Genomic DNA, 22969 nt, shown 5'->3' with positions numbered 1-22969 from the left:
CATAGCCCAGACATGGACACTCACATCCTTCACCTTAGGCAAGTCTTGGAAACCTTAAGATCCCACACCCTTTTCGCTAAACTCTCTAAACGTTCCTTTGGACAAAATCAAATAGCATATTTGGGGCCTGTTGTTAGTGGTGAAGGTGTAAGAGCTGATCCTTCCAAGGTGGAGTGTATGATGAATTGGCCAGAACCTACTGATGTTAAAGCACTGAGAGGGTTCCTGGGTTTAACTGGATACTACAGGAGATTCGTCAAGAATTATGGGGTCATAGTGAAACCTCTTACTGATCTTCTGAAGAAGGATGGTTTTGTCTGGAATGAACACGCTAGTGCTGCATTTTATGAACTTAAACATGCCATGAGTAACACACCAGTCCTGGCATTGCCAGATTTCTCAAAACCATTCATTTTGGAGACAGATGCCAGTACCCAAGCTATTGGAGCTGTTATTATGCAGCAAGGTCAACCCATAGCTTATATGAGTTAGGCATTGGGAGCAAGAAATCAGGCATTATCTATCTATGAAAAGGAGTTGTTAGCATTGATCTCTGCTGTAAACAGATGGAGGCATTACTTGTTGGGATCTCATTTCATCATCAGAACTGATCACCACAGTTTGAAATACTTGTTGGAACAGAAAATTTGGACTCCTCTACAGTAAAAGTGGTTGACCAAACTGATGGGATTTGATTATGAGATTCAGTTCAAACAAGGGAAAGAAAATGTAGTTGCAGATGCTCTTTCCAGAAGGAGAGGGGAAACTCAAGAACTCAGCGCCATATCCATAGTAAGACCAGCTTGGATAGCTGACATAGCTGAAAGTTTTGAGGAGGATCCTAAAGCTAGGGAGCTGCTTACTGCGTTAGCCGTCAATGACAAAGAGATGCCTGAATACTCTTACAGTGGTGGAGTCATCAGGTACAAAGGTAGAGTGTATGTAGGGGCCTCTACTCTACTCAGGCAACAACTTATTACCTGCATGCACACGTCAGCAATTGGAGGACACTCAGGTAATTTGGGCACTTACAAGAGAACTAAAACATATTTCTACTGGCCTGGCATGAAAAAGGAGGTGGAAGATTTTGTACAGAACTGTGATGTGTGTAAAAGGAACAAGGGGGGAAATTGTAGACCACCTGGGCTATTACAGCCCTTACCTGTACCAGAGCAAGCATGGCAACACATATCTATGGACTTTATTGAAGGACTGCCTAAATCTGAGGGTTGTAATGTACTGTATGTGGTAATTGATAGGTTTACAAAGTTTGCACACTTCATTCCCTTAACAAGTCACTACACTGCTAAGAGTGTAGCACAAGTATTCTTTGATCAGATATTCAAACTGCATGGTCTTCCATCCAGCATTGTGACAGATAGAGACAAGACATTCACCAGCATATTTTGGCAGGAGTTATTTTCGAAATTAGGAACACAGTTGAATCTCTCTACTGCCTATCATCCCCAATCAGATGGTCAGACAGAGAGAGTTAACAGGTGTGTGGAAACATACTTAAGATGCATGTGTTTCGAGCAGCCACAGAGATGGAAAAGGTTACTAGCTGCAGCAGAGTGGTGGTACAACACCAACTTCCATACTGCACTGAAGATGTCCCCATTTCAAGCTCTTTATGGCTATACCCCTACACAACTCAACCTAACTCCAGGAACATCAGTAGTAGCTGCAGTGGATGATTGGATGTCAGAGAGGGTAAACTGGAATTTATTGCTCAGGGATAACCTACTAAAGGCACAGAATAGGATGAAGCAGAATGCTTATAGACAGAGGTCTGATAGGAACTTTGTGGTTGGTGATTTAGTCTATCTTAAGCTGCAACCATATAGGCAGACCACCGTGGGTCTCAAAAGGAACCTTAAGCTGTCTGCTAAGTATTATGGGCCCTATAAGGTGTTGCAGAAGATGGGACCTGTAGCTTACAAATTGGAGTTGCCAACAGGATCAGCAATCCACCCTGTGTTCCATGTGTCTCAGTTGAAGCCGTCTACTAAAGGAGAACCAGTACAAAGTACTCTACCACAACTACATGAACAAGGAGAGATAAGGGTAGCACCCCAAGCTGTACTGGAAAGAAGAACGAGCTTGTGGGAAAGGAGAGGAGAACGAGCTACAGAGCAGGTGTTGATCTTGTGGGAAAATTTGAGCCAGGAAGATGCTACTTGGGAAGATGCTGCCGTCATCAGGTCTCAATTTCCAGAATTCAACTTTCAATCCTAGAGACTAGGATTTTGTTAAGGGAGGGGTAATGTAATGTGTTGAAGATATGTGATCTGATATTATGGAAAGATTTGATAATATAAATATTAGGAAAGATTTGATTATAGTATCATATATTAATTAGGTATCATATGATTATAGTATCATATATTAATTAGGTAATAGTATGATTATAGTATCATATGATTATAGTATCCACTTGTGTATATATATATTTGTATATTGTGTAGTCCAAAGTGAAATAGAAGAAAAGTATTTTTTCTCTCCATTTTTCTTAGTTTACATGGTATCAGAGCCCGTCTAGGGTTCTGGGAAAAATACCACCTTTGCTTCTTGTCAATTCCAGCCTTAATTGCTGGTTCCTTTCTTATTCTCTCCAGCCTTCATTGCTGTTCCTGTTACTATACATTTTTTTTTCCCCCCTCCTATTCAATCATGGCGGATGCTACATCCTCAACGCGGCAATTGTCTTCAACTATGGAAGAAGAACAAAGTACACGGAACACAACAGAGCTTCAAAACATCCAGGCAGCATATAGACTAAATGGAAAAAATTATTTGAAGTGGTCTCAATTGGTTCGAACATTCCTGAAAGGAAAAGGAAAGTTGAGTCATCTATTGGAAATAGCACCGGATAGTGAAACGGCGGGGTTTGAAGCATGGGAACAAGAGGATTCAATGATCATGTCTTGGTTATGGAATTCCATGATTCCTGAAATCAGCGATACATGTATGTTTCTTCCTACAGCAAAGGCAATTTGGGATGCCCTTCATCAGACATATTCCAAGGTTAATGATGCAGCTCTTATCTATGACATCAAGACAAAGACAACTGGAGCAAAACAAGGGACAAAAACAGTGACGGAGTATGCCAATTTTCTGCAAAACCAGTGGCAGGAACTGGATTATTACAGGGCACTTGATTTGAACTGTAGCAAATGTGCAGTGTTTATCAAGAAGTTCATAGAAAGGGATCGAGTTTATGATTTTTTGGCTGGCCTAAACTCTGAATTCGATCTTGTACGAATTCAAATTCTGGGCAGGCCAGAGTTTCCTTCTTTAACAGAAGCAATATCCCAAGTACGTGGAGAAGAAAGTCGCAGGGGTATTATGTTAGAGCTACCTTCAATAGAAAATTCAGCCCTTTTAAGTTCCAAATCTCAGCGGTTGGTACTGAACAAGGTTGCTGCGGACAAGACCAATCAAACAAGTGGGCAAAAGAATCGCGAGGAGTTGTGGTGCACATACTGCAAGAAACCACGACACACCATAGATCAATGCTGGAAACTACATGGGAAACCACCCACTCGTGAATGGGGACAAAAAGGTGGCCAGCAAAGGCAGGCTCATATGTCGGTTCAAGATCCAACTCAAGTGATTGGAGGGTTTAGTATGGAGGAAATTGAGAAGCTTAAAAGTATGTTAGAGACAGTTGACAACCCAGCAACTAACAATTCTCAATCAAGGAATCCGGGTATGTGTTCATTGACACTTTCAGGTAAGGCTCTAGTCTCTTTTGCATTTAGTGTTTTAGGCAATGAGCTTAGGAATGTCTGGATTCTTGACTCTGGTGCTACGGACCATATGACTCATATTTCAAATAAATTCAAAACCTATAATCCCTGTCCTAGCAATAGAAAGATTGTTGTTGCAGATGGTACTACAACCACTGTGGCAGGTATCGGAGATGTCCAAGTTACTCCAAATTTGATTCTTAAAAATGTTCTTCATGTTCCTCGATTATCTACAAATTTGGTTTCTGTAAAAAAACTTGCCAAGGATCTAGCTGGCTCTGTTATATTTGATGAATCCTATTGTGACTTTCAGGACCGGGGCTCGGGGAAGAGGATTGGACTAGCTAAGGAGCATGATGGACTCTATTACTTGGATACATCAAGTCAACCAGAATTTAGTAAATCTGCCCTGTCCACATTGTCTTCACCCTCCAATAAAGATGTCATCTGGTTACATCATAGACGTCTAGGTCATGTGTCTTTTTCTGCATTAAAAATAATGTTTCCTTCCTTGTTCAAGGGATTTGATGTTCAGTCTTTTCATTGTGATATTTGCGAGTATGCTAAACACACTCGTGTCCCATTTCCTATCAGTAATAAACGATCGTCTTCTCCTTTCTTTTTAATCCATAGTGATATTTGGGGGCCATCAACTATTCCAAACATCTCAGGGTCTAAGTGGTTTGTCACATTTATCGATGACTGCACAAGAGTCTCTTGGATCTATTTACTCAAAAATAAGTCTGATTTGAGTTATATTTTCCCTGTTTTTCATGCAATGATTCAAAATCAATTTGGCACCAAGATAAAACACTTTCGTTCAGATAATGCTCGTGATTATTTCAATCAAACCTTGAGTCAGTTTTTCCAAAAAGAAGGAATCATACATGAATCATCCTGTATTGCCACTCCACAACAAAATGGAGTGGCAGAACGGAAAAACCGACATCTTCTTGAGTGCACTAGAGCCTTACTTTTTGAACAAAGTGTGCCAAAAGCATATTGGGGAGAAGCTGTACTCACATCAGCTTATGTCATAAATAGAATTCCTTCCAAGGTCTTGGGGTTTCAAAGTCCACTAGAGAACCTATCCAAATTTTACCCCGATATTCGATCTTCCTTTAATCTCACTCGAGTTTTTGGATGTACTTCCTTTGTTCATGTCCATAGTCATAACCGTGGGAAGTTAGATCCTCGTGCTCTTAAGTGTGTCTTCGTGGGGTACTCATCTACTCAAAAGGGTTACAAATGTTATCATCCACCTACTAGAAAACTCTATGTCTCGGCAGATGTTACATTTGTTGAAAATAAGCCCTATTTCATCACTCCTTATCTTCAGGGGGAGTTAGATACACTTGAAGATAAGGAGTTAAAATTTCCCTCCTTAGAGTTGACCACATCTGAGTCATCCAAATCTGAATTCCAAGAGTCAATTCTTCAATCTGATGTGGTAGAAGAAAAAAAGGAAGACCGTAAAATCTATGACTGGTTCCGGTTTGACCAAGTGTATACAAGGAAAGGAGATCCCATCGTGGTTACAAGGCAAGAACAATCCTCTAAACCAAGCTCCGGGAATGAGGTAACAATGAGTGAATCAAATCTGAATTCTACACCACCGACCGACCATTCTTCCAGCTCTAAATCACCTTGTCCTGAGCCTCTTAGCCCTGACCAGGACCTACATCTACCTATTGCTGTAAGGAAAAAACCCCGAGAATGCACCAAAAGACCCCTATATCCATTGTCTCACTTTGTGTCTTTTGAGAAGTTTTCCCCGAGCCATCAAAGCTTCCTTTCCACCTTAAATACAGTCTCTATTCCTAGCTCATTGTCTGAAGCATTATCAAAGAAAGAATGGAGACTTGCTATGGAAGTAGAAATGGATGCATTAGAGAAGAATGGGACCTGGGAATTAGTTGATTTACCAAAGAACAAGAAAGTAGTGGGCTGTAAATGGGTGTATGCAGTAAAGTTTAAAGCAGATGGGTCCCTAGAACGCTACAAGGCAAGGTTAGTCGCGAAAGGATACACACAGACATATGGAGTAGATTATCGGGAAACATTTGCTCCAGTAGCAAAGATGAATACAGTGAGAATTCTGCTATCCTTGGCTGTTAATTTTGATTGGGAATTACAGCAATACGATGTGAAGAATGCTTTTCTTCATGGAGAGTTAGAAGAGGAGATTTATATGAGCATTCCACCGGGATTCAGTGGGGTTGACAAGAACAAGGTTTGTCGGTTAAAAAAGGCATTATATGGGCTGAAACAATCCCCACGTGCTTGGTTTGGACGATTTGCCAAGGTAATGATAGCTAATGGTTACAAGCAAAGTCAAGGAGATCATACCCTGTTCATCAAGCATTCAGCCTTGGGGGGAGTTACTGTTTTGATTGTATACGTAGATGATATCATAGTGACAGGAAACGATGAAGTAGAGAAGAAAACTTTGAAGTGGCGCCTAGCCAAGGAATTTGAAATAAAGGATTTAGGAAAATTGAAGTATTTTCTAGGAATTGAAGTGGCTCGATCAAGGCAGGGAATTTTTATTTCTCAACAGAAGTATGTTATGGACCTGCTCAAGGAAACAGGCATGACAGCAAGCAAACCAGTTGGAACTCCCATTGAGCAGAATCACAAATTAAGTGAGGCTCATGGAGATACAGCTGTGGACAGAGAGATGTACCAAAGACTTGTTGGGAAACTCATTTATCTCGCACATACTAGGCCAGATATAGCTTACTCAGTCAGTGTTATTAGTCAGTTTATGCATGATCCTAGAGCAGTTCATCTACAAGCAGTTTATCGAGTGCTTCATTACTTAAAGGCACATCCAGGGAAGGGAATTTTATTCAAAAAGGGTCCTGAAATTGATCTGGCAGTTTACACAGATGCAGACTTTGCAGGGTCTCCAGTTGACAGGCGATCAACTTCAGGATATTGTACATTTCTTGGAGGAAACTTAATATCCTGGAGAAGCAAGAAACAAAGTGTGGTAGCAAGGTCAAGTGCTGAAGCAGAGTTCAGGGCTATGGCAGCAGGGGTATGTGAATTATTGTGGGTTAAAATTATCCTAGAAGACTTGAGGATTCAATGGAGCAAACCGATGAAGCTATATTGTGATAACAAATCTGCTATAAGTATAGCTCACAACCCAGTGCAACATGATCGGACGAAGCACATAGAGATAGACAGGCACTTTATTAAAGAGAAGCTAGAAAGTGGACTGATTTGTACTCCATATGTTCCGACAGGACTTCAACTTGCAGATGTGATGACAAAGGGACTGTGTAGCAACATGTTTCATGAAAGTGTTGTCAAGCTGGGAATGGAAGATCTATATTCACCAGCTTGAGGGGGAGTGTTGAAGATATGTGATCTGATATTATGGAAAGATTTGATAATATAAATATTAGGAAAGATTTGATTATAGTATCATATATTAATTAGGTATCATATGATTATAGTATCATATATTAATTAGGTAATAGTATGATTATAGTATCATATGATTATAGTATCCACTTGTGTATATATATATTTGTATATTGTGTAGTCCAAAGTGAAATAGAAGAAAAGTATTTTTTCTCTCCATTTTTCTTAGTTTACATAATGACACTAGATCAGAAGATATTTTTGACAAATGTGAAATGTATTTCCTTCAGGTAGTTAGAGGGAATCTTCCCTGTTAGTTAGGCTGTTATGCTGAGTCAGCAATCAGGTAGTTATTCTGTTATTTTTGAGCTGTATAAGAATGCAGAGGCGGGATGGGGCAGGCATGGAAAGTTCATTTGAATAATATCTCTCTTTCTTCTTCCTCAAGTCTAGTTTCTCTCCTTCTTATGTCTCTCTCATTCTGCTGCAATTGCAGCACTTGTTACATAAACTTAGGAACACATGAAGCATTTTCACACAAACAATGTGTGATTGGTTCACAAGCAGCTGAGATTCAACCAAAATGTATGCTTAGTTTTCTTCCAAAGTCAATCCGTGTGTTTTGGTTGGTACTTAGTGTCTTTTGAGGTTGGAATTATCATGAAGATTCTTGTAGAGAATATGTTTGCCACACAATGTCTGGCAATTTTGCCGTTGATTAGGTGGGCCATTGTTAATAATATTTCTAAGTTTTCTTTTGCCTTTACCTTGTTAAGGACAGGGTTAAGGTGGGTAAGGGCAGGGACCAACTCTTTTTTTTTGTCCCTTTCCTCTCTCTCACTCTTTTTCTTTTTCCTCTTTTCCTCTTAATACAAGCAGTGTACCTTACAATTAAGTTCTCTAGATACATCTAGAGATTGTGTCTGATCATTATTGGTATTAAGCCAATGCCCCATTTGATGAGGTCCTAGTTGTGCTATGATTTAAATTTGATCCTATAAAATGCATTGCAAGTTTTCTCTTCACCATTTTGTTGCAGTTTAACTCTCTCCTAGAAGTCTGCAGCATTGTTCACAGTCACAAAGTAAAGAATTCTCTGTGAGCGAGAGCAAGCACTTTTTTTCCCTTTTATTTTTTCCAACTCTTTTTTGTTGCAGTTTAACTCTCTCCTAGAAGTCTGCAGCATTGTTCACAGTCACAAAGTAAGGAATTCTCTGAGTAAGAGCAAGCACTTTTTTTCCCTTTTATTTTTTCCGACTCTTTTTTGCCACATCCCACCTCACCTCTCAAATCCCTCTTAGGGTTGTAGAGAGGGCGATATATATATGCTTCACTTATCAGAATATAAATCACCTAATTTTTCTGATGGCACAGTGGAAGTACACCATAAGCATATTCACAGATAACATATGGTATAACAAATGCCAATCTCCACATCAATGAAAAGGAACAAAATTTCTTTAAAAGAAAGAGGAGCAATAACTTCAAAAAGATGTACCTCCAATGCAGTGGGTTTGATTGAAAATGACGTGGAAAAGATCAATTCGAACATATGGAGAAATTTGACAATTAAGACGTTCCATTACCCCTGCCATAACCTGCAGTTGATTTCCATCAAGTGAAAACTCTTGGTAGAAGCGTTAATAGTCCTGCTTGTAGCATACATGTTGATGGAGTCAACTACTCCCTTCTTAAAGAACTAATCATAAAAACCTCTCAAAGTAACTTAAAGCTCTCTTTCTAACATGCAACTTGCTAGATAGGTGGAAACCGGATAAGGGTTGTTACAAGGGTGGCAATGGAAATAAACTGCTTTCAGATAATAGCTTGTTACTTGACTTGATTTTGCCACATATTAGCTCAAGCTCAAGGTACTTTTTAGAGTAATTTAAGGCTTATCAACAAAACAAATTAGTCCCCCATTTCAAGATGCAGAGTTAGTGTTTAAAACATTCAAAATGTTTGGGGAATGTAACCGCTTAAAAAGGAGAAATACGAGGCACATTGCGCTACTATACTAAGTTGATTACATCCCTAGTCATCACAACCACAAGGATCTTCCCAACCTTTAACGGATGGGAAGAATTTCCACAATCTACCAGACAGAAAACGGAGCAAAAAGATCGCTGTGATGCAAAATTGTACACTAGTACCTGGTCAACCATCCCATGGACCACCAACCAAGCTTTCTTGTCTTTAGGAGTAGGCTGCAAAACAAGTAGCATGGTTACGTATCAGAAGTATGGAATATCCACATGACATAGAAAGATGATAAAAGAGAGTGGATAACATCAGAGCCGGAGGTAGAAGTTTTCTTCACTGGGGGCAAGGGTACAGTTTACTTCCTCATACCTCATAAATAACTATAGGAATCATTATAGTTTCACTCGAGTATTTAAGCCACTTTATAGGGCCAGTAAGGCCCATGATAACTTGCAAATTACCAAATATTGATTGCAGAACTTCCATTAAAAAGGAATGCATTTGAACTTGCAGTATGATATTTACCAGCAATCCTCTCAATATATACAAGTTACTGCAAAAGTGGCAACTATCAAGACAAACAAAACGACTAAAAGTATGGAAGGTACAATTAGCTACTAGAAGACATGAGAAAAACTAACAGAAACCAACACAACACATTCGAGGACCTTATCTATATACAGTTACACTTCATGGAGTGAGAAGCGGAAGGGTTGGAAGCAAGAAGCAAGACAGGCGGTCAAAATCAAACCGTCATTTTAAAAACAAGAAAAAAGTTCCTTCTTTAACTCAAGTATATTCAATTCTTTATAATAACTTATTATGTAAATATTCTGAACCTTTCATTGAATTAATATTTTCTTTCAATTGAACATCAATTAACAGAGGGGACGCAACAGTACAAGCATGAAAATTTGATGCCTACCAATCTAATTTGGTGTGCTCATAAAATTACAAGGTCCAACTAAAAGCCATGTGCAATTAGCATGAGCTAATAGGTATTAAATATTGCCATTGGGAGCAAAGGCATTAAAATTACCATGACGCTTTAAAATTTTAGAAACTACAGATGTGGCAACAAAGAAAGAGCCATGGTCAAGTCAGTGGGCATAATTGCAAGGATCAGATGACAAATAAACTCTTGCAGTATAAAGAGAACTTGAGTCTGCACCATAACTTCCTAAGATGGTATACTGCTTCTACTAAATATCTAGACAAATGACAGGCACTAGATTTTATATCATTTTCATCCTTTCCCTTTCTGATAAAGAGGAAAGGCCATATAAACCACATTTCACAAGGAAAAACAATTAAAACGTTTAACACAGCAGCCAACACCCTCAGTCCATCACACATCGCAACAATGAACACGGAATAAACTTCTTGCAAGAGAACACTAGCACCTTCTGGCAACAAAACAAGGTAGCGAAAACAATCAGCCAAACTAAGCACAATCTAAGAAGTACAAGAATCAAAGCAAAGAAGGGAATACTATTAGAGTGTTGGACAGCCCAGGTTAGTTACTGGAAAAAGAATTCTGCAGGTATTTACTGTTATTATACTCTTACTCTATGCCAATCCAATAATCGAATGGTTTTCAAAGAAATCTAACTCAATATCTAGCTAGCACTTAAATCCCATTGTTCAGTTGATCTTTAATTTGGTGACAATCAAGATCTTCATTTTTATCAGGAATGCTGCAATCTGTCTTATTAGCATTAGTCAAAAACTTGTGCTTCGTCAGAATCAAAAACATGTATTAGAGAGTGACAGAAAGAGCATCAAGGAACAGAAGGATAACCTGAAGGTTTACAATTACAATCTTCCCCCCTCCACGTAGAGATTTCAAAGGAAGGTTGCAAGCCGGAGTGATTTGCAAACTGCAGAATGTGTCCCAAAGTTATATGCGAAAATTTAGAAAACACAGGCAATAAAAACTATCAGCTAGAGAGCCAAGGATACAAGAGCAAAACAGTTGATTGCATGGTAAAATTTATACAATAGACATTCCAGTTATGATGAGCAGTTTGGGCATTTTGATTCTGTTATATGTTCCAGCACATCAGAGGATTTTAAGATTCCCACCAATTGAAACAAGTTTTGAAATCTCACCAATTCCCACAGTCTTTCCTCCAAAACTAATCCATTTAGAACAGCAGAAGACAAGAATCTCCAATCTCATTGTTGGATTGAGACTCCATGCCAATTTGCTTTGCATGATAGAATCAGAAATAATAGACAGTTGACAAAACTAGAGTTCAAAATTTCCTTTCACCCAAACAAAAGCCCACATTTTAAGAATAGTTCACTCATATTATTATCTCTGCCAAACTGTGCCGAAGTCTGTTTACAAAAATTCCAGAATCAGATTTGTAGGCAGAAAGAATTAGTTCAAATTGCAACTGCATCAGACTGGCAAATTTTGGTTAAAACATAAACTAATCGAACTTAACATTTCCCAAGAAGATTGATTGGACAATATTTCTAAATATTGGCAGAAAATCAACTAATCTACTACACCCTTCAAGTCCTTCCAGGTCTTTTCAAGCATGCATATGCAAGGACCAAAACAAGTCTTAAGTTGCTGATATCTCGTGGTTAATTACTTCGCCTGGTAAATTTCCGATCTAGCCATTCAACTCTAATTTATATTATCATTCGACATGATGTCCTTTAAATCAAATCTATATTGTTTTAAATGAAAGATAAGTACTAAGCAAAATCTGAATTCCAAACTCTCAATATAATTGGCTGACTCTTTTGCTTACTTAATACTGATGTATTCCCTGCTTTTGAATTTAGCTAGATGTAGATTGTTATCTAGCTTAGCGAATTGGATTTTTTCTCAAAATTTTTAGCTGTTCTCATCTTTAAAAGGTAATCCCTCCAGATGTACTAACCAACAAGACACTTTACATCAGAACACCTACCATATGTAACTAAGCACAAAGAATTCAACTGCAGAAATTTTCTCTATCACACGTATACATTAAGCACAGACATGAGAAAAGTGAAAATTTCAGCTCTCCTCAAATTAAGCGAGCAATAAATGAGCAATTGCTGGACACATGATATTCTCTCCAACTAATGAATGTCGAGTGTCAAACTAAAATTTTAGTATGATCAAAGACTCCTTAAGTTTATGAAAGTGAGCTATTTTATTTAGGGTACATTACCAGGAAGCCTTGTAGCTAAGCAAACTATCTTTTAAACTCTTGGTTTCAGAATCTACTTTTACCCCATTGCCACTGCTATATGGGCTACTTGTGTTTGTACGCTTGCTTTACTCCATCATTCCTATGTAGTAACCAACCCAAAAATACAATTTCCTGCCATACCAGAATGCCTATTATCTGGTTATATTTTAACCAAAATGAAGAAACATTTTTATTGATAATAAGTAGCCAAACAATTAACGCTAAAGCATTTTAAGGAAACTAGTAAAAATGGCAGAATTGTAACTAAAAATAAACTACTCAACTTATATATTTTTTTCAAAAAAATTCATTTTCTCCTTCCTCTTATTGCTCCTAAGAGCTTAAGCCCCCAACAGAACCATCACTTACCATTCTGCTGACCCAACTCTGACTGGTAACTGCCATCTAGGTTCACCAGACAGATCTGTAGTTGGAAAGTTTTACTTCAACACATTTATCTAGCTTTACCTAGTGCATTCTAATACCAAAAGAACTCAATCACAGAAGCCTATAGGTTTATATGGACACAGAAGACTCTCCATGGCAGCTTCCATTCTCCACCTCCTTAGTTGTGAAATTAAAGCACAAAAATATAAGTAACAGAAGTGCCACATACATCCTTCAGACAATGGAGGAATGGATCTAGAGCCTAGTAAACACCAAAAACAGACATAGAAATGCACAAAATATCCACATGCTAAATCCAAAAAGAGATCTTAATAACTCGCTATTAATTTGCAAACCTCTGTTTCAACATCATAATTCATACAAATCTGGGTCACGCATAACAAGTCAATGTTGAAATTTGCAATTTCTTTGGGTGCTGACCACAATTTAAGGAAGAGACCTAATTTAAGCCCCTTCATTTCGGTCCTGACGCATGCCAGTGTTTGATTATGAATCATCAGATATACAATACAAACTGGTGTGTATTGAACCAGAAAGAAAATAGAAGCAAAACAAAAAATTTTGAGGTCAATCTTTAACTTTTGATATGGACGATACTTCAAAGCAATGGTATGGATTATTTTTTATTCTACACCTTAGCAGGTAAACGGAATACCTTGAACAACAAAATCAATAGTGAGATGAACAACAAAATCCTTTTCATAAACAAGCTTCAAGTGAAATGGTATAACAATTCATAAACAAGCTTCAAGTGAAATGGTATATACAACAATAATATAACAATAACAACAACAACAACAACAACAATAATAACAACAGCAATAATAATAACAAGAATAATAAGAATAATAATAACAATAACAACACCACCAATAACAACAACATCAACAATAACAATAACAACCACAACAACAACAACAACAAAACAGATGAAACAATTGTCTCTAAGGATTACCAGAAATGATATTGTTAGCCACTTCTTTCTCTGGATTTACCTCGTAATTCATAAGCAAGCACATACTACATGGCACATCAATTGCTATTGCCATTACAATATCATGAATCCTATCAGTGCTTATCTATCTTTGTTCTTTCTACAAACTTACCTATCTCGAAGATTGCATTTCAGCCAAACTTTTTACGTATTTGTTAGTGCATACCAAATAACCAAAGGTTAGTCTTTTCCACCACATGACAAGATTCAAAAAATTTCTGCTGAACATTCTCATTTCTACTGAACGAGCTTCTCTTAATCAATTTATTGCCATCAAACCTTATCCATTAAGCCCATTTGGCTGACCTCTACCCGGTCATTCTAACTACTTTATGCAAGACACTCAATTCAAAGATGCAGCTAACAAGTGCTGCAACCATTAATCACAATTAAAAATGATAAGAGTTTCAAAATATACGTGCATATCAAGATCGAAGACAACCCATTGGCTCCTCAGTTACCCCACCTCCATCACCCAAGCTCCCAATAAAAGAAGATTTCAAAAGTTGCTCACAAGAAAGAAAAAGAGGGAGAAAAGTGTGAAGTACTTTATGCTAACCTGGTCCCAAGACAGAGAACAACATCAGCCATTCGACAATGTTTTGAAGCTGCATTCATCTCTTTTCGAGGCAGAGCATCCTACACCAATATTGAGCACATCATATATTACCCCAAACTTTTCTAGAACCACTTAGGGTTAATTTCAATAAATTGAGGATTAAGTAAATATGAATAGCATTGGTAACTATTAGTAATTATATATAAGAAAAGTTCACTATTACAAGAAAAAGTAGTAATTGGGGCAATATTCTTTTGTCACAAATTTAGTAGAATCAATATTTTTTTGTCGAAATTGGTTTCAAAAAGGGAATTAGAGGAACTACTAGCCTACAAGAATATGCACTTTGTCCCACATTGGTTTAAGAAAAGGTACTCAGCAGTAAGAGTAACCTATATACCCCTCACTACTACAAAGTCCAAAACCTTGTGACTTATTATAAGAAGAAAACGAGAGAGAGAGAGAGAGAGAGAGAGAGAGAGAGAGAGAGAGAGAGAGAGGAAACAGAGTCAGCCAAGGAGGAAAAGGAGAAGAAAATGAGGGTTTAGACAGGAGTGAACTGCATTATGTTTTAGTTTAAGTTTATGTTAACCGACTCCACTACCCGCTGATACAGCTACTCTAGTGCAAAATAAAGGGTCAGACACATGTATGGCAGGGCAAATTGAAGAGTCCTGGTAACATAGGTTTTAAGTTATTATGTTGTCATTCAAGTTCAACGTTTAGGTTTTGATAGAAAAACTTAAGAACATTCACGACCTTGTTCATGATTTAATTTGAAAGTTTAATGGTGAAAAGAGAAGAATCTATGGAAAAAAAATAGGACGCAAATGTTTGATTTTTTACATGGTTTTAGGAGGAGGAAGGCAGCAGCATGGCTAATAGCATACATCAGCAAAACAGCTGCAAACAACTGCTGCTGCTGGAAAGGCAGCTGCCTCTACAAGATGGCTGTGGTAAGAACAATATATGGAGCAAATTCAACTAAAACACTTGACAAAACAAATTTCAGGATACAAAAAGAGCTTTTGAAATTGTTTGTATTAGGAAAGTTTGATAAATAAGATGAATTCTTTACAGGTGGTGCATTTTTTGGTTTATCAGAAACCTTATGTTTTAAGGATTAATCTTCTATACGCTGTCAGTGTATACACTGTCACGCTTAGATGAATGCCACATATGCTAAATTTCAATTTCAAATCTAAATTTCACTTATGTGGCATTCATCTAACCATGATAGTGTATATATTGTCAATGCATACAAGATTTACTCATGATTTAATGCTAAGATGGTGAATTTCTTAAACTATAAGATTAGAATTTTCTACTGAAACTTTATTTGGAAGAAGTTGCTTTGGAAACTTTGATACTGAGAAAATTTTCTCTAATGGGTTTCAATAATTTCTGATTGTTTGAACTGGAAGTTTTAGTGCCAACAGATGCTGAAAACTCTAGGATATTGATTTAATGTCTTCTAATTGGATGCAAGATACATGTTAATGGTTTTCAAAGTTATTTAGTACGACTTTGCAAAATTTTAGTCAATATGAACTGAAAACATTCCACACGTTCAAAGCTAAAAAAAATTATGAAGGCGAGTGAAATCAAGTTGTTTAAAGAACAATATCAGTAGGGCTCTAAGTTACAAGTTTAAGAGTCAATGTTGAGGTTCTTGTTGCCTTAGGTTTTTCAAAAGTTGCTTTTGCAATTTATGCTCTCTAAATGTTACATTTAGTATATAAAAAAAAAAAGCGATCTCATGTGGATGTGTTTTAATTATTCTAAGGTAAAAAAAATGTATGCCAGTGGCAAAACTCCACTACTCAGAAAAGAAAGAATACAAAGTTACCTCCCAATCAAGAACAGTATCTCTAAGTTTTGCTCCACATTTTATATCAGAACAACGTCTTGGTGTTTCCTTCATCCCAATTGTCTCCACCTCAAAGTCCCTCAGATACCTTAGGATTTTAAGACCATATCAATTGAGTAAATAAAATGGAAAGAGGGAGAGAGTCAAACCAATAGGAGAAGGAACATATGTAGGTCAACCCTTACTCTGCTCCACAAGAAGGGCAAATTTCCATGAATGAGTTACCATGTAATTCTGCAAGTTTTTCCCTTGGTATTCCAGAACGAAGGTGAATGCTGTCAACATTCTACAAGAAATGATCGAACCATTTATTAGAAAATTAACAATGGCGGATATGTTTCATCAGAACAAATAGATGGAGCAATATGGAAAAGCAAGAAGAAACAAGTAAACTCTTTTTCTGTTTCTTGTATTGTTGTGCATATTTTTGGTGGACTGAGTTGGGGAATGAACCAATTCTTGCTTCTCTATCCAGCAAACTACTTGTAACTTTGACATGGTTAAGAAAAACGGTAGCCCTCAATGCTCCCATCTCAAACTTCACTTGATTAATAGACAACCCAACTAAACCCCACCCCCAACAAAAAGAACCCAAAGAAAAGGAAAAAAATGGAGGAGAGAGGACAAACGCTCAACTTGGGCCAACAACACAAAGAATAACAGAAACAAACAGAAGAGGAAAAGAAAAGAAGATAAAATGAAAGGATTTTTGCAAAATTAAGTCTTGCAGGCCATCTTTGCATCAACATGAGACTTAGACCAGGAAATATTACTCCTCAAACCCAATATAAAGCAGCAAAAATCTAATATTAGATAAAGATCAAAACTGTCTACTATGGAGACAGCCAATTCAAATATCAAATTGTCTTGCCTCCAAATGCTGGGGCAGATTTTCATTGTCATGGTAAACCTTAGAAATTAAAACTTCCTGTCAAAAGAGTAACCATGAAGGGTAACCTGGCTAATAACAAACTTCAAGATTCCAGCCTTTTCTAGTTCAACCAAAGCCACATGCGTTAAACTTGGCATTGCTCTATGAAATGGCAGCGATGCTTCAGGCACACCTTTGCCTTCACGCTGCAAATCAGTGCATCCAAATCTATAAGAAATCACTATCGAAGTACACAATAATAATTATAGCCAACAAGGTTTAAAACATTTAGCAATCACAATGTATTCCAAGCGTTCATGAGCAATGGTCTGGTAAACAAGGCATGGTACTCTGGGACTCCATTACTAAGGTTTACAAGTGAAACAGTTTTAAGAATTAAGAAAGGGTTACTAACACTCTCCCCCCCCCCCCCCGCGGGCGGGTCACCGCAAATATGTACATTTTACCCCCAATGAAGACTAGTCAAAGTTAGAAATGCATTAAAAACAAAGTGAGTGCAATGACATTATTACCCTTTTGTTCATGTACTTATCTATCATTTCCTTTCATTGCCAAAAGATTTACATCTCTATTGTATCAAATGTACAAAAATATCAAATTCAAAAAAGTTAAAGATGGTTAATATTTAGTTCATATTCTTGAATTTTTTTCCTGTTGGATTAATGTTCAATTTTATATATGTTTTATTCAATTTATTAAACTTTAAGTCCAACAAAATGCATAAATAACACAATATAAAAATAAATATAATTGCCAAATTTTCAAAAAGGAGTAATACTAAACTTATTTTTTAAACTATTTTTTTTAATTTATTTAAACTTTTAGACTAATATTATTGTAATTTTATTTATCGAATTAGCCTAATATTAATTTCTTAATCAAATTTGCAAAAAAATGGCCGATATGCATATTTTTATACTTAGATAACGAAAATGGAGACTAAATCAAATTTTATTTTTTAACAAAGAAAAGGCAATAATAGTAAACTATAAATATATCAAAAAAATGAAGATAGTATTAAGCCTAAAAGTTCATCTAAATCAAAATAATAAAAAACTACTCTTTTTTAAACAAAAAACAAGTTTAGTACTACCTCTTTTCAAAAAGAGATTTGGTAATTATGTTTATTTTAGCATTGAGTGTGTTTGGATTGAGATGATTTGAAATAAAATAATTTGCTTCACAAATTCCAATCACCTTTTTATCTTTCCAATCACATTTTTATCTCACATACATTACATCACAAAAAGTGCTACAGTAATTATCTCAAATAAATCATCCAAATAAACTCCTATCCAAACAAACTCATTGTGTTATTTATCTTTTTTTTGTTTGACTTAAAGTATAATAAATGAGCAAAACATATATAAAAGTGAATAATAACCCAACAGAAAAAATTTTAAGGATATAAACTAAGCAAAAACATTTTTTTTTAGCCCTTTTTAGCTATTGTTGTATAGTTGATATGATAGAGAAGATATATACTTTTTAACAATAAAAGAAAATAATATTAAAGTATAGATAATTTCATGAATACAAGGGCAATAATGTCATTGCAGTCACTTTTTTTTTTTTTTTTTGTATTTCTAGCTTTGACTAGTCTAAGGTTGAACGGGGGTAAAGCATACTACCCACTAAGTTTAGGGAGGAAAGTGTTATTAACCCTTAAAAAAGGATAGAATACATTTGGTAAAAGGCCAAAACATCGGTTTTAAGGCTTAAAAAAGGACAGAACATACATTAGGTAAAAGGAACAATAAGTGTGAATATGGAAAGAAGAAGAGTCCCTGGGATTCACAGAAGTCATCTAAGTAATGTTGAATGCCACAATGAATGTTTCACAGGCAACAATTTATATTTGGGCACGACTAATGGAATGGCAAATGAAAGCCACAGCAACATTTCGACTGGGGATGGCAGGAAAAATGACAAAGAGACCTTATCAAAACTTAGTTCCAGGAGAAAGAAAAAAAGGGTGGAATGCTAAGCTCATTAGTGATGTCAAGCAATTGGAATTCAGAATGGTCGAAGAAGCTTCAGACTCTTTGGAATATGGAAAATTCCCAAATTAGCGGAAAATCTAGCAATTAAAAGAAGAGGAACAGATAGACATTTGTGTCAAAATCATGTTTCAACTTTTAAAGAATTGTATCTCTATATGAAATTCTCTAGGAAAGTAGTTACCACTAAGATGAGCTGAAAAGCACAAAGGATATTGGATTAACCAATCTGATAATTAATGCAATTATTCCATGACGACCACTATCTAAGCCCAATGGACCAACAGCCCACAGAGTAAGATATGCACAACACCTAATACCCAAACCAAGAACAGAGCAGATGGGCAAGAACAGCAGTACCATGGCCAACACTCACATGGAGAGGGACATGCAAGTTTATGTTTAGAGAGCAAAAGTTGGAAGGGATTGGCCAGGACAAGGTGACTTTTCGAGCTAGAAAAGCCACCATACGAGTAAGCATGATGCTAGATATCTCATGAAATCTATTGCAGCCAAATGTTTTTGTTGTCAAGGAGAATCCACAGTAACTACAAGCATATCTTTGTCCTCTGCATGTCAGTTAATTGATTTGTTCTCTGCATGTCAGTTAATTGATTTGTTTCCTACACCTCTAACCCATATAGGCTCTTGCCGGTTAGGTCCATTCAAGGAATTCTTAGTAGCATTAAGTCAAGTCAGAGAACAAAAATGATAAAGGGGGAAAAGACCTCTTTGACAGTTTCAAAAGAGGAAAGTCAAGTAAAAGGCTGTTGACAGAGAAGAACCTAATAGCTACTAAAAATGTTGTGCTTCTAAACATGATAAATAAAAAGAGAAAAAATTCTTAGTTCCGCTGTACCTCTTATGGACTTCCTTGAAAGATTAATATGTCATTTCTTGCTTTCGTTGTTTACTGGTGGTACACGGCGTGAAGCACATTGGGCAATGCAAATTCAATCGAAACTCAAACCAAGAAAACAGGGAGCAGATACAGTAACCATTAATATGAAGAAGCATATAGACTACTTCAATTCATTCAAATAAGAAACAAATAAATAAGAGAAATGAAATCAGAGTTGAAAAATGTGGTCACCTGAAGTGTCCAAACTCCTTTTGGACCGCGAAAATCAGGTATTCCGCATGATGTTGAAATTCCAGCACCCGTGAATACCACTAGATGCTTACTCTGCAAGAATATTCCCAAGGATCCAAAATGGTATAAGAAAATTTTCGCATGTCTCTGGCAGCAGATGTATACAACAAGCAACAGAAGTTTGAACCATAAGCATTAACCTCTTCTATCAGCGATGCAAGTTCTTCTATCTGCCAGTTTCACAAATAATCTGGTAAACAAAACTGAAATATGGAACATAGTATGCATTTAGTAAACAAAACTGAAATATGTATGCATTTAGTAAACTTGCTCTAGCTTCAAAAAGAAGGCAGGTGCATGACATTCAACACCTTCTGTCTTCAGTATGGAGAACCATACTAAGATGCCAACTTTCTCACATTAATTTTCAGTCGCCTAATAACTCATGTAACACGTAATTATAGGTGCAAAAGTCAAGCGAAAGTCACAAACTTTGACCTGACAGTCAGTGACCATTGAAAGGGTCATATCAAGCCTACCATTCTAACAAATGAACTAGATTAGTATGAAAGGGCAAAAATAATTCACTTTTTTCTTTCTTCACTCCATGACAACATTGAGGTTAACAAATGGAAGTAGATACTATCATCCCATTTAGCAGCATGATTGGACAAATTACAAAGATACTATTTCCCCTTATTCAAGATACAATGGTAATGGTGTGTTCCATACTCTTCTGAAACAAGTCCCACAACAGATTATGACACTTAAATATGTATAGGCAACCAATCTATGAAGGAGTCAATATAAAATTTAGATATTTTATGACGAACAACACAATCTTTTTCTGAAATGAAACTCATTATTCCACTTTAAGAAACAAAAAGGCTTAAATAGCATAGGAAGCATGAGAATATTCCTAAACGACAAATATCAGTGTGTTTATATTTGGCAGAGCTCCTGCTAATCAAATTTCACAGGATGGACAATCAAAGGCCATCTGACCGAGAATATCAACATTATACAATGAAAAATAACACCTACTTTTACTAAGTTCATATCAAATGAAAAATCACAATATGATTGAGGAAAGGATAAAAGCAACCACACTTTCTACAACCATGAACGGCTATCTAAACCTCAATAACATAAGTATAAAGTCAACTATAATTCCTTACATTCTTAATCTTCATGATCAATCAGAAGCAGCAGAAGGACCAAAAGAACTTAGGAAAAATTAGTGAAAATGACGCTCTTGCTGCCTAATTAACAAGATGGGATCAATTCTGCAGCAATTATAGCAAAAGGCATTTTATACCCACTTTTGCACCCAATATACCATTCTGGAGCAATTATAAAGGGCGTTTTATACCATTATTTTTTTGTTTTGTGGGGTTGGGGGGGTGGGTTGGGTGGTTTAGGAGGAAGGAAGGTAAGTGAGAGATCCCAAATTCGAGCCCTCCCACCTGCGCCGAAAAAAAAAATTGCAATTTTGTACAAAAATACATACTCATGCCCTTTATAACAAATTAAGCACACGAGTATGACTTTTTTTTTTTTTTTTCAAAATTCATACAGCCGGACTTTTATGAGCTTCTATATTCATTGCACTTGATACAGAGAGCTTTGGATGGTCCAACTATATCTGAATAACATTAGTGACGATTAGAATTGCTGAATAACAAGCAAGTTAAAGCAGATTGTTCACACCACACAATGAGCATTAATGCATGCCTGTGGCCAGCATCAAGCATGATGCTGCCTAATTAACAAGATGGGATCAATTCTGCAGCAATTATAGCAAAAGGCATTTTATACCCACTTTTGCACCCAATATACCATTCTGGAGCAATTATAAAGGGCGTTTTATACCATTATTTTTTTGTTTTGTGGGGTTGGGGGGGTGGGTTGGGTGGTTTAGGAGGAAGGAAGGTAAGTGAGAGATCCCAAATTCGAGCCCTCCCACCTGCGCCGAAAAAAAAAATTGCAATTTTGTACAAAAATACATACTCATGCCCTTTATAACAAATTAAGCACACGAGTATGACTTTTTTTTTTTTTTTTCAAAATTCATACAGCCGGACTTTTATGAGCTTCTATATTCATTGCACTTGATACAGAGAGCTTTGGATGGTCCAACTATATCTGAATAACATTAGTGACGATTAGAATTGCTGAATAACAAGCAAGTTAAAGCAGATTGTTCACACCACACAATGAGCATTAATGCATGCCTGTGGCCAGCATCAAGCATGATAACAGCGCAATCAAATAACAAGACGAACAATCACAGGAAAAGCCAACAAAAAGTAAAGGAGAAATGACTAAACAATAATACGGAAACGGAAGAATTGAGAAGAGAAAAGGAGATAAAGGACTGACCTTTTGCTGCAAAACATTAGGTGGGTCGAAAATTTCAGACATTCCCAGAGTGCCAACATCTTCTTTGAATGAGAGCTTCTGTACATACCCTAGAGACATTTGGATTCTGGGTTTCTTTACTATCTTTCAGAGGAGGGGTGGTGGAGGGAAGACGATCGGAAATCACAGCTTTGAGTGCTCGGACTTCCGTCGAAGTGGGGAAGAAGTAAGACAAGGAAATTCTTTGGGTTCTATATATAACAAAGGGAAGAGAAAGTAGGAATTACAAAAGAGATTTGTGATTTTTACACATAAATAAATAAAAAAATAAAATATAGATTAAAATCTACATAGAAATGGATTGGCTAAATTTACACAAAAGTAAATACCAAAAAAACTTAAAAAGTAAAAGCTACGTAGAAATGGCTTGGCTCACTAGTTAATAGGTAGATTTAGGGACTTCAAATATTTGGATAGGAGTTTAT

The 22969-nt window shown here is 36.6% G+C and overlaps 1 protein-coding gene and 1 long non-coding RNA gene across 3 annotated transcripts in view; one reads left to right on the top strand and one right to left on the bottom strand.

Annotated features, from left to right (window-relative positions):
* The window catches only part of LOC113770822 (NAD-dependent protein deacetylase SRT1-like), a 28398-nt gene extending 5696 nt beyond the window's left edge, over positions 1 to 22702 (bottom strand). Inside the window, exons 1-10 of one of the 2 annotated variants that reach the window (XM_027315414.1) lie at positions 22506 to 22702; positions 20324 to 20353; positions 20124 to 20216; positions 17096 to 17215; positions 16324 to 16424; positions 16118 to 16226; positions 14269 to 14348; positions 10912 to 10990; positions 9281 to 9334; positions 8626 to 8725 (exon numbers count right to left, since the gene is read on the bottom strand). In XM_027315414.1, coding sequence (XP_027171215.1) covers positions 8626 to 8725; positions 9281 to 9334; positions 10912 to 10990; positions 14269 to 14348; positions 16118 to 16226; positions 16324 to 16424; positions 17096 to 17215; positions 20124 to 20216; positions 20324 to 20353; positions 22506 to 22604 — 865 coding nt within the window. In that variant the 5' untranslated portion in view covers positions 22605 to 22702. Of the gene's footprint in view, positions 1 to 8625; positions 8726 to 9280; positions 9335 to 10911; positions 10991 to 14268; positions 14349 to 16117; positions 16227 to 16323; positions 16425 to 17095; positions 17216 to 19889; positions 20067 to 20123; positions 20217 to 20323; positions 20354 to 22505 lie in introns of those variants that run through there. The other variant, XM_027315415.1, reaches the window with a different exon arrangement.
* Positions 3694 to 4378, top strand: LOC113770824. Its single transcript, XR_003468427.1, has 2 exons — positions 3694 to 3736; positions 4066 to 4378. It is a non-coding gene; the product is annotated as an uncharacterized LOC113770824 (long non-coding RNA).
* Positions 22703 to 22969: the final 267 nt, after the last annotated feature.

This window comes from Coffea eugenioides, chromosome 5 (genome assembly GCF_003713205.1).
Source record: "Coffea eugenioides isolate CCC68of chromosome 5, Ceug_1.0, whole genome shotgun sequence".
In the NCBI taxonomy this organism is placed as follows: Eukaryota; Viridiplantae; Streptophyta; class Magnoliopsida; order Gentianales; family Rubiaceae; genus Coffea; species Coffea eugenioides.
Note: the sequence above shows the minus strand (reverse complement) of the source record. Positions and strands in the feature narration are given on the sequence as shown.